An 11180-nucleotide genomic window follows, 5' to 3' on the forward strand; every position below is an offset into this window, starting at 1 on the left:
TCACGTGTAAAGTATAAACATTCAGAAAGCATCAGAGGACACCTTGTTGTCAAAATATGTGCGAAGAAGGTATATGCGAGAGCAGGTAATGAAGAATTACTAGTCCCGCGTTCACACGGCCAATCACAGAACACGACACGATGCGTTTCTTGGATTCGAGGGATTCGAGACTGCGCCGTGCGCGAACGACGCGAACGACGCGAACTTGGTGCGATTTATGCGAATAGAGCAGAATAGAGAGCGCGAGTTCGGCGAGTTGCGAGCGGACGTGAGCAAGCCACATATCTTTCTGTTAGCATCGATCACCGTCGGCGTGATGGCAGCTCAGTGGATTCGTACAGCAGTAAGTAGGCGCCGAGTCGCACTGTCCGCGAAATTATCCAAGGAACTGCTGTTGTGCGTAACTACTACTCCACACCTCTATACGTTCTCTTACCTACCTCCCTGAGAAAGGTTAGAACTCCTTGCATAGTACATATCGTCCTCCATCTCGTCTTTGCTCTTACGTCTCCTATCTACGTATATACCTTCTGTCTCTTTCTCTCCCTCTCTTTCCACACATCTATCTATTCCATACTGTTGTCACTGTTCCTCTGTGATATAGCTTTATGTTCTAATTCTGTCTGGCTTTCCACCTTTATCATTCTCTCCTCTATACACTGAGGAACCGGATATTATTCTTATCTGTATAATTTCGGTGAGTCTTTTTGAAATAATTTACGTGGTTATAAAGTCGCGACGTAAAGATCAACAAGAGAATAGTCTTGCTGGACTTCTGTACTCATTTCTATCATCTGTTTAAATCACATATGTGTGACGTGTGCCAACAGATCTCTTCAAAAATCACCGGTGCGCGGCTTTATAGCAGCAAGGTACACAAATGCACTCTTATTCCTGGAGATGGCATTGGACCCGAGATTTCTATTGCTGTACAAAAAATCTTCGACGCTGCCAAGGTGAGATAATTTGTGTTTTGACTAATACTACAAGACTGACTCATTCCTTACTGTTACAACAATATGCTTGATTCATGAAATTTCATTGTACTTTAGCACTAAGCTATAGTTTACCTTCAAGTTATATATATTCTATATATTTGATATATATACATAACAGATTATTATTATGTCAAACGATTCTGTATTTGGATCTTTGTTTTGTACGCTCTCGTCTGACTTGAGTAATTAGAAGAGGATATGTTTTTCCCTCGACTAAAAACATCTTTTTTTATCACTGATTAGTTTATTATTATCACAAGACTTGGCAGTTTGCACAACATGATTACTCAATTCATAATTTCTTAATAGTAAGCACTTGATACTCTTATCTGAACATATTATTGATGTAAATATATACATTTTTAGTTTTTTTACTTCAATATCCTAATGCTTACTATATGCATTTTGACTTCAACGTATTTCCTATACTTGTTTTTATTGTTTACAATAATTTTTTCTTAATTTATCTGAAAAAAAAAAACCAGGTGCCAATAGAATGGGAATCAGTTGATGTAACACCAGTAAAAGGTCCAGATGGCAAGTTTGGTATACCACAAGCAGCTATCGATTCTGTCAATAGGAATAAAATCGGTCTTAAGGGACCTTTAATGACTCCAATTGGAAAAGGCCACAGATCTCTCAATCTTGCACTCAGAAAGTAAGGAATTTTAGAATTTGTGTGCAACCAAGTATATATATGCTCAATTTAAATTAATTCCACGAGCATATATCTGTTGAATTTTTAAAATAGTGCAGCTGCCTAAAATAATGCATGCACGCATGCTTACATAATCATAATGTCACGATAAGCACGCGGGCGATTGTTTTAAATATCTTACATTACCTCTCTTGGAAAGTAAAATACACACGTCTTACTTATCTGTTTACAAATATTTGCAGAGAATTTAATTTATACGCCAATGTGCGACCATGCCGATCTTTGGAAGGATACAAGACGTTGTACGATAATGTCGACGTTGTTACTATCAGAGAAAATACAGAAGGTGAATACTCTGGTATAGAACATGAAATTGTAGAAGGCGTCGTTCAGTCTATTAAGTTAATCACAGAAGAGGCTTCTCGTAGGGTAGCAGAATTTGCCTTTCAATATGCTACAGACAATAATAGGAAAAAGGTACACTCAAAGTATTTTCAAACGATAAAACATCGGTAAATGTTTGACTGAAATCACATTGACTAAAATCCGGTAACTGTTACAGGTTACTGCTGTACATAAAGCGAATATCATGAGAATGTCGGACGGCTTGTTCTTGAGATGTTGTCGAGAAGCAGCACAAAAGTTTCCATCGGTCAAATTCGAGGAGAGGTACTTGGATACAGTTTGCCTAAACATGGTACAGGATCCAAGTCAGTACGACGTGCTCGTCATGCCTAACTTATACGGTGATATTTTGTCTGATATGTGCGCTGGACTCGTCGGAGGCCTTGGGCTGACACCAAGCGGAAACATTGGTCTAAACGGTGCCTTGTTCGAATCGGTATAGTCATTTTTATTCGTGAATGTGCGTGCGTGCGTGCGTGCGTGTGTGTGAACACAAAATTTTACATTAATCGTATATTAATATTGCTTAACAAAATGATAAATTTTATATAGGTACACGGAACTGCACCCGATATCGCCGGTCAAGATAAGGCGAATCCCACTGCGTTGTTGCTCTCCGCGGTGATGATGCTCAAGTACATGGGCCTGAGCAACCATGCCAAGATCATCGAACAGGCTGCTTACGATACTATAAAGGAAGCAAAGTATTTAACCGGTGATTTAGGCGGCACTGCAAAGTGCAGCGAGTATACCGACGAAATTTGCAAGAGAGTTGTCGCGCAAGTCTAATAAAAGGCAGACAACTTTGTTTTGTTTTGTCGAAATCTCAACTGCCAAATACTCATAGAATTCACGCGTCCGCGATGAAAGGACCGTTCGCTGTTTTCTACCACATTTGTTGTATCGCAGTTTCGCGCGATTAGAAATTTGTAATTGGAATCGACGGAATGTGCCAGTATCGTTGAGTATTCTTTCAGTCGCTCACGTGTACGCAAATTTTCTCCCTTTCTAAATGTATTATCTCGATTTAAGATTTATACAATTCGACTCCTTGATTTGTCAAATTGAATTAGATGCTGAAACAGCATTTAATTTTGTTTCTTTCATTAAACGTACAATATGTGCACTATCGACTTGATCGACCGTACACGCTTCTGTAAATAACCAATATGATAATATAAACCGTTGAACGTTTAAATTGTTCAAAGAAAAGATCTTGATAGAGATTGTAAAGATTAGCCATGTAAATTAAATAGTAGAAATGCTGTATCATAGTTTTAAATAAAATTGTTATGCGAGACGTACGTCTTACACGGTTAGAATAAGAATAGTTGAAAAAATATCGAAATCGCGCAGTATTATGAAAAAATAAAGATTTATGAAATTAATATCTATGGTGTATCGCAAATTTTATTATCATCCTTACGAGACTAAAAACCTTCTCGTGATCGAGTTAATCATTTTGAGAATTTAAAAATTATTTTAAAAGAGTCTCTTTTTAGTTATCCTTGATTTTACGTATAACGATAAGAATAATAATTTTTAAAAGCGACAATTATTGCAAAGGTAAGTGATGATACGATGATACGTAGGAGGAGAAGAGTCCTCTCGATCGCTTCTTTCTCGTACCAACATTACGAAGAGGTGTATCGCTCCTTTCCTCCCCTCACCTAGTGTCTCACCTTATAGCACTCATCCCGCGAGCACTTGATAACTTCCCCCTGCCCTCGTCTTCACCCGAGTCTTCAGAACGATATAGTACGGTGGGCGATGTGCTGCTCAGGAAAACTCTCTCAAGTATGAGAAAAGTTACTGGCCATATTTCACCGGTGGGGCTGAAAACGATGAAGGAAAAGGACGGGACGAGGAGGGGACCAAGTGTCATCTTCGCCGCTCGTTAATTCCTTCTGTGATTTATCGCGATCCGCCGGGTGAGTAATGACTAACTTCTCCGTTCAAAAATTCAGTTATTAGATTTTCCTTCAGACGTAGATACGGCGCGGCGCGGCTTTTCTTCAATGGTATTTTACTACTCTCTATAGTACGTACACGTGTATGTACGTTGCATGGAAAGGAAATCTTACTATAATCATGCGTTATAGTGACAAAAGCTCTCAAATTGCTAATTTAAAATTTCGTATTCCAAATAGATATTTTTTAAGCGTAAAAGACGCTTGATATTTTTTTTATATCTAGAAACATATATATTTTACATGTGTTATCGATTCTCAAACTGCACGAGAGAGACACGCATGATATTATATATACGTTTTAAAATGCGTTTTATAAATCCGACAAACACTCGGGAATAGCGTCGGAATTGATAAACCCTCGTGATATGACATTACGCTCTTGTCTGCGAGATGTAACGACACGGCGCTAACGAGTATACGTACGAGGCCTGTGTATATACGAGTCGATGCAAGAAACGCGACGCGACGTACACAGTTGCACACAAAGGTCCGACACTCTCGGCCAAGTGTGGCGCATGCATATTCAACGGGACACGGGAATGTGCGGATGTGTGCGTGCACGCGTGCATGTGCCATCGTACCACAGTCATAGGAATAATAAAAATTCGAGGGTTGAAATTATTTAGATTTATGCCCGCTCTCTCTTGTCGTCGTGCCAGGCCGTCGTAGTGCCGCGCCGCGCCGCGCCGCGCCGCGCCGCGCCGGTGGTGACGATTCGATTCCGGGGAACAAATTTCATGCATTATTCAGGACCCGGGCCCGACCGATGCAACCTGCACCCCGGTCGCAATGGAAGCGATCCTCTCGGAAAAAAAAAAAAAATCCTTTTTAATCTCTCGTCGCGCCCCAATAACGCGCGTGTACCTCTCACCCCTCGACTCCTTAAGAAGCGAAAGACGATACAGCAGCGATTCGATGTGTACGTGCAGTGCGAAACACTTTAACCCGTGTAGTATGTGTGAAAGTTATACAATTGCGGATGTTTGAAAGTCCTATTTCATCATCGAAGATAACACTTTACAGAAAAAGGTCCCTTATTTTATTTATTCAAAACGATCGCTATATATCACCCTTTGTTTCTAGCGCATCTTATACATAACAAATGAATGCTTTCTCAATTTGAAATCAGGAAGACGTTATCAGCGCTATTTGTGTCTTATTTTCTCATATCTTTAACGTTCATTAAAACGTAATAATAAGGATAAAATGCGACACAAATAGCACGTCGCGAATGCACTCTTGGTATTTCTTTGGTTTGAAATTATTTAGCAGAGAGAGAGAGAGAGAGGGATTCGACGAGTGTCATCGGCGCGTCATCGGAAATATCTCGCCCACGCAAACACATCATGCATGTTTAATTAATTGTTTCTATGCACGACGGCGCGATATAATCGCCTTATCCACGGATTAGCGAGTTCAGCATCTGTCAGCACACCGAAAACTTTCGTTTCATTACCCTCGCAGACTCTTCGCGCGCGTGTTACATCTTCCAGATGAAAATTCGCTATCGAATATGAAGAACGCAGTTCTCTTCGTATGTGTTGCCGTATGTGTTGCGACCTATGCCGATGGCAGAGTTTATTACCTGGAAAATCTAGACGGTACGAGAAACAACGACGCGATTTATCCAATCACCGAACAGCAGGCTTCTCGCGATCTCGATCTGGCTTTCTCCGCGGGAGATTCTCTCGAGAACGAAAATGTCATATCTCCGACTAGAAAGGTCAGTAAAGAGTCGCAAGCTATCCTATTCTATAATCTAAAATTGTAAAACAAATAAAAGCTATAGAAGAGGTCTCAAGTATACTTTTCGCACATCTTTCATTTCACCGGTCTTTTTATTCACCCTGTATATAATACATATTTATCTATTATGGATGTTTGAGTGAATTTAAGTGTACATCAGGTATACACTCTCGTCACTGCACCGGAAAAGCCGTATGTCGAATTGAGCAAGGACATGGATCGACCTGCAGTCGCGTACTACAGATTATCCGAACCGGCTACCAGAAGAGGCAGCTTCGACAACGTCATTCTCGTTCCGCAAGGAGGCCGGAAATTGATGAAACTGAACGGTAACAATAAGGGCGAAGTGATCTTGGAACTTCGCGTCATAGCTAATCACGACAGTGCGCAACTCGCGCGTTAAAATTAAACGTTCATTCATTTCACGGGAGGGAAGCGCGCGGCGAATTGATAAGAAACGAACGTTATGCAGTTAAATCTCATTGTTTTTATTACGTTCAACTTACAACAACGAGTACTTTCTATCGATACATATAGATACGTCGGAATACTATTATGATATTTACAGTATGTATCACATGTCGAATTCCATCGGTGCTCAGCTATTCCACTCCGATAATACGACCCTTATTTAGTCATGAATTGATCCATATATAGCTTTTGATGATTCGGAATCGAATGTACAGAATCAAATCGCGCGGGGAAGACAGATATTTGAAAAATGTTTAATGTAAAAGTGCGATAAAGTTTTATAGAAATGTCTTTAAACATAATATCGCTCTATGCTAAAGTAGAGAAATGTTTCTGGAAAGAAATATATATTTTTGCAAGAATAATATTCAATGAGAATATCTTTCGAATCAGTCCATAGTATCACACATTGCGTGCCTGCGACATAAGTGCAATATCTCTTACTCTTATTGCGCACACACACTCCAGCAAATCCTATCTTGTCTGAGGTACACTATATATGTATATTTATATTACGGCAAAAGGATATGCCGTCGCATCGAGTGCAGTTTCGAAGGTGTTATACACAATAGCAACGTACACTACGACTATTTTAGTGATTAAGGTGGAAGGCGCGCATTCCTTTACAAATCCCGTTCGTTAGGGTAAGTTATTCCGTTATTTGTGCAGACGTTTGCTCGGTCGATGAATCATCCTTCGTCGGCTCTTTCACATAGTCCACCACTAATTCGAGACCAATCAGAGCCCGTAAATCCTTTCTTTCCTCTTCGGAATTCGTAACCGTACTGCTGTCAGGATCCTCTACCTTCGTAGTATCCTCGCCAGCTTGAAAAACCATTACGATATTACGAATATTTTATCGCAGACGTATGCCTATTCTAAAATAGCACAATAGAGTATTGGACGAGTAAAAAAAGAAAAAAACAAGTGTGTGCTCTTAAAAATCTCTATAGCAGGAAACACTCACCAATAAAGATAATAAATATATTTTTATTATCTTATAAAATACTATAAAATACATATATCGCTGCGATAGTAGACGCAGACAACAAAGTAGACCGATCCTGCATGAATTGGAAAAAAAATAACATTGTGTGTATTAGCCAACAAAATTTTGCAGTCTAATTGAAAATAATCTCGTGAAATAATTGACAATATTAATAAAAGAAATAGAAGTGTTATTATAGAAGAAAAGCGTGCGGCGTGTGTTTGAATTCTGTGTCGAGATGAAAAAAGTTGGTAAAAATGCAAATATGCCTCGATATATCCTACTTTGCTGTGTCGTTTCCTTCGAATGGTCCTCGTTCTCTATCGACGCGTCCGTCCCGGAGGTCTTCATCTGTTGTATGTCCTGGTACGTTTTCACGAGATGCTTCAAGATATAATTGGTACCCTGCGTGTTCTCCGCGTCTGGAGAATTCTTTGACGTGGTGGTGGCCTCGTCGCGGGTAAGATTCAACGGGCGATTCCCGCACTCCTTGGATTGCGGTACGCTGAAGGCCGAGCAATGTTTGCTCTTGAAAGATAGTTGCCGTTCACTCGCGTGCTTGCGATCCCAAATATGGCCGGAGACGCGTAAGTCTATGAAGAAGTGTAGGGGATCGATGCCGGGGTAGGACTGCGGCATCGGATACGGTGGGTACCAGAGAGGTCCGGGTAGAAATTCCGCCGGGCCGGACATGCCGCTAGGCAGAGCGAAACCTTTCACGCCTTGAAGCACGTTCTCGCATCCTCTGCCAGCCGGCATACCGGATAGGAAAGGGCCTCCTCCTCCTCCTCCTCCTCCTCCTCCTCCTGCTGCTGCTGCTGCTGCTGCCGCTGCCCGTGAAAAGTCCAACTTTTTCTGATCTGACAATTGCAAGGAGGCTGACGACACCTCCTGACCTCCTGGTACGATGCTTTTTGAGCGGTCCTCCGAGTAACTTCTACCGTTGTCAAAATTACAACTTCTACCAGTGCTACGATCTAACTGCTGCGAATCCTCCGGCTTGATCTTCCGCGGTTCTCCGCCAGGAAAAACGTTCTCCGGCGGTTGAGCCTGCTCAAAGTGTCGCGGTCGTTCATCGAAGAAGCTCTTACCGTGTTGTCGCGAAAACTCGCTCTTATTTTCGTCAATGGGTTTAAGGATATCGCCTCCAAAGTTAGGTTTCTGGTCGAATGTTGCGCCGGCGGCTTTGGTCTCCATCGTGTCTAGATAGGCATCGGGGCGTTTGCCATCGTTCTCCAAACGAATCTCCGGCGGTACTTGAGGAGATGATTGTTGCTGCTGCGCTACCGAGTGATAGTATTTGTCCGAATGCTGATGATAATGATGATGATGATGATGATGATGTGGACGTTCCTTCGTCGTGAGTTCGAGCGGTCTGTCCCGAGCGTCTCGCCAAGATCGCTTACGGCGTCGTGGTGCATTTGGCGTACCTCCTCCAACACCACCGCCACCGCCACCACCACCGCCACCAGTCGACGATGCCTCCGCCTTGGCTTGTACGAAGGAGCGTAGCATCTCGCTGAAGAAGAAGCTGTGAGGCGTCAATGGCACGTTGTACAGATATGGAGGAGTGGCCGCCAGAAGACGAGAAACGAGATCTCCACCCGACAGAGAAGCCGGAGTCTTTAGGGTTGACGGGTCGCCTGTGGTTGTCGTCATTTTGGTGATTCTGTATGCGTCGATAAAAGATATGGATATATACTTCGCCGCGGATACTCGGATTAAATGATGCGCGATTTAATTGATCACACTTACAGGGTGTCTTGAAAATCGAGGTCATACTTCAGAAAGTGATTCGGGATCCAAAAAGGAAGAAAAAAAGCTATATAAACATAGATCCGGAAATAAGTCGTTTCCGAATTGTTGTTGGTGTCGATAATTAACGATAGCAGAGACTGTTTTAGGAGAAAAGTGCGATTCTTATTGGCTCGCGGTACTTAACGACACCGATAACTGTCGGTAGACGTGTACAGAATATGGGTCCATATTGAGAAATCATTTGAATCGGAATTATGGCCAGAGATGGATACGGCGTGAAGGTCCGTTTGCCTGATCCCCAAGATCACCAGATATGAATCCACTTGATTTTTATCCATGAGGTCACGTAAAGTCATTATTTTACAGAAATACGTCCAGTAATATTGCTGACTTAAGACAAAGAATGGATTTGAAGAAATAAGGAGGGAGTCAACTGTTTTTCAAAGAGTTCAGAATTTCTTTGATAGAAGAATAATGGCCTGCATTCGTCCTGAAGATGGTCATTTCATTTAATTCTCTCTACTTAGTCCGTTTATGTTTATCTAAAAATAATGCAGTAACCATATTTACAAAAAATTAAAAATAAAAAGTAAAAAAAATCAAGCATGTTATTTATTAAGACCGACGATTGTTCGGCGCGCAAGTTGGGGGGGGGGGGGGGGGGAAATACATATATTACTTTGGATAAATATTGCGAAGAATACTACTACGTCGACCCGCTATCAGAGGTCTATCGATATTCGCAAATTCTCGCAAGCGCTTTGATACGCGTATATCTCTTCATAGAATCTCGATTGAATAACTCTTACAGGCGTATAAGGTAGTCTTCCATTACAATGCTTTACTGATGCGAGTCCAGTAGTGGAAGCTGGGACGAACGCCACAATTACGTGATATATTCTTCGCAATATATTAAATTAAACTAACTAATTTTTGTAAATATTAAATTAATTTTAAAAAAAGGTTTTTAACTTAATTTATTGGCTTATTGCCCTGTTTCTCTATATTAGTTATTTATGTTGAAACACTGTGAAATAAATTATGATTATAATTATAATGAAAAATAAATTTCAATTTTTTAACATAAAAGTGGTTATAACTCGGAAACGACTTATTTCCGCGGACCTATTTATATAGTATTTTTTCCTCCTTTTTAGCTCCCGAATCACTTCCCGAAGTATTGACCTCGATTTTCCGGATACCCTGTATATGTATTATACTAATTTATACGTAATTGCCATATCGCGCCCACTCTTTATTTTTTATTTTTACCCTTTGCAATCTCAATTACAAATGAAATAGATGAATATTTATATAAATTAATCCTATATAATATAAATTTGAAGGATGTAATTATAAATTCTATCAGCAAACTCCATATAGTTAGTATAGTCATATCTTTTTATTCTTTTATTTTTTTTTACAATAAGTTTTGTTTAGTTATCTCTGCGGATTAACAAAATTCTTAACGAGCTGTAAAAAGACGAAATAAAATGATTAGACGGATTCATGTTTTATTTTCCCAAATAATCACATGAATATTCTGCAAACGACATGGAGTAGCGGATTTAACGATGTAATGAGTGTGTACGAAACTCGTACAAGCACGATTCGCCGATGTGGAAGTCAGCTACTATTGTCTTCTAAAATTAATTGAATAGCTCCCAGCCTTAAGTCTAAGACCAAGGAAGAACGGAATCTATAGTGGGACGGGATGAACCAGCCTGCGGTGTCGCGTCATTCATTAAGGATTACTAATTTCTGTCAAGTACACGTTCGCTTTCGCCCAACGAGAGTGTGAGGATTTCCGACAAGTTATTGAAAATTTCTTGCGTAAATTCGTCGACGCAGACATCTTTCAAATGATATGATACATCGATATCTATATACTAAAAACTCTTCCGCAAACTTGAATTTCTTGCACTGCGATCTTTAACAAATTATTTTGCCGTTTTTTCGCAATGTATGCTCGTATGATACATTTGTGATATACGATCTTGTATCATCGATACGGTGACTAGAGTCGTCGAAGAAAAATTTCTTCGACGATTCGCAAAGAGCAGAGATTCCTGAAAAGATTTCAACGCGAAAAGATTGAAGAGCAACGGGGCGTGGAAAGCAGAGAGAGAGAGAGAGAGAGAGAGAGAGAGAGAGAGAGAGAGAGAGAGAAAGAGAGAGAAAGG

General features: G+C 40.6%; 2 protein-coding genes across 2 annotated transcripts; one reads left to right on the forward strand and one right to left on the reverse strand.

The window, feature by feature from the left end:
• The first annotated feature begins 224 nt into the window (after nucleotides 1-224).
• On the forward strand, nucleotides 225-3415 carry Idh3a (isocitrate dehydrogenase [NAD] subunit alpha, mitochondrial). The gene is made up of 6 exons (XM_018540001.1): nucleotides 225-343; nucleotides 831-956; nucleotides 1484-1656; nucleotides 1899-2133; nucleotides 2219-2497; nucleotides 2614-3415. The coding sequence occupies exons 1-6, from the start codon at nucleotides 317-319 to the stop codon at nucleotides 2848-2850; spliced, it is 1077 nt and encodes a 358-aa protein (XP_018395503.1). The 5' UTR covers nucleotides 225-316; the 3' UTR covers nucleotides 2851-3415.
• Nucleotides 3416-6207: 2792 nt separating this feature from the next.
• Nucleotides 6208-9249, reverse strand: LOC108774011 (uncharacterized). The gene is made up of 2 exons (XM_018540013.1): nucleotides 7524-9249; nucleotides 6208-7076 (listed from the first exon to the last, which is right to left on the reverse strand). Exons 1-2 carry the CDS (start codon nucleotides 8896-8898, stop codon nucleotides 6901-6903), a joined length of 1551 nt encoding a protein of 516 aa, XP_018395515.1. The 5' UTR covers nucleotides 8899-9249; the 3' UTR covers nucleotides 6208-6900.
• Nucleotides 9250-11180: the final 1931 nt, after the last annotated feature.

The sequence above is a fragment of the Cyphomyrmex costatus genome, unplaced genomic scaffold (genome assembly GCF_001594065.2).
Source record: "Cyphomyrmex costatus isolate MS0001 unplaced genomic scaffold, Ccosl1.0 scaffold23, whole genome shotgun sequence".
Classification (NCBI taxonomy): domain Eukaryota; kingdom Metazoa; phylum Arthropoda; class Insecta; order Hymenoptera; family Formicidae; genus Cyphomyrmex; species Cyphomyrmex costatus.

Bases quoted from the DNA above. Each gene is read 5' to 3' on its own strand.
- Idh3a (XM_018540001.1), top strand. From the start codon at position 317: ATGGCAGCTCAGTGGATTCGTACAGCA. The intron at 957-1,483 runs GTGAGATAATTT...AAAAAAAACCAG, and splicing joins AAATCTTCGACGCTGCCAAG to GTGCCAATAGAATGGGAATC. The intron at 2,134-2,218 runs GTACACTCAAAG...TAACTGTTACAG, and splicing joins CAGACAATAATAGGAAAAAG to GTTACTGCTGTACATAAAGC.
- LOC108774011 (XM_018540013.1), bottom strand. From the start codon at position 8,898: ATGACGACAACCACAGGCGACCCGTCAACCCTAAAGACTCCGGCTTCT. The intron at 7,077-7,523 runs GTAGGATATATC...TGGTTTTTCAAG, and splicing joins GAAGGAAACGACACAGCAAA to CTGGCGAGGATACTACGAAG.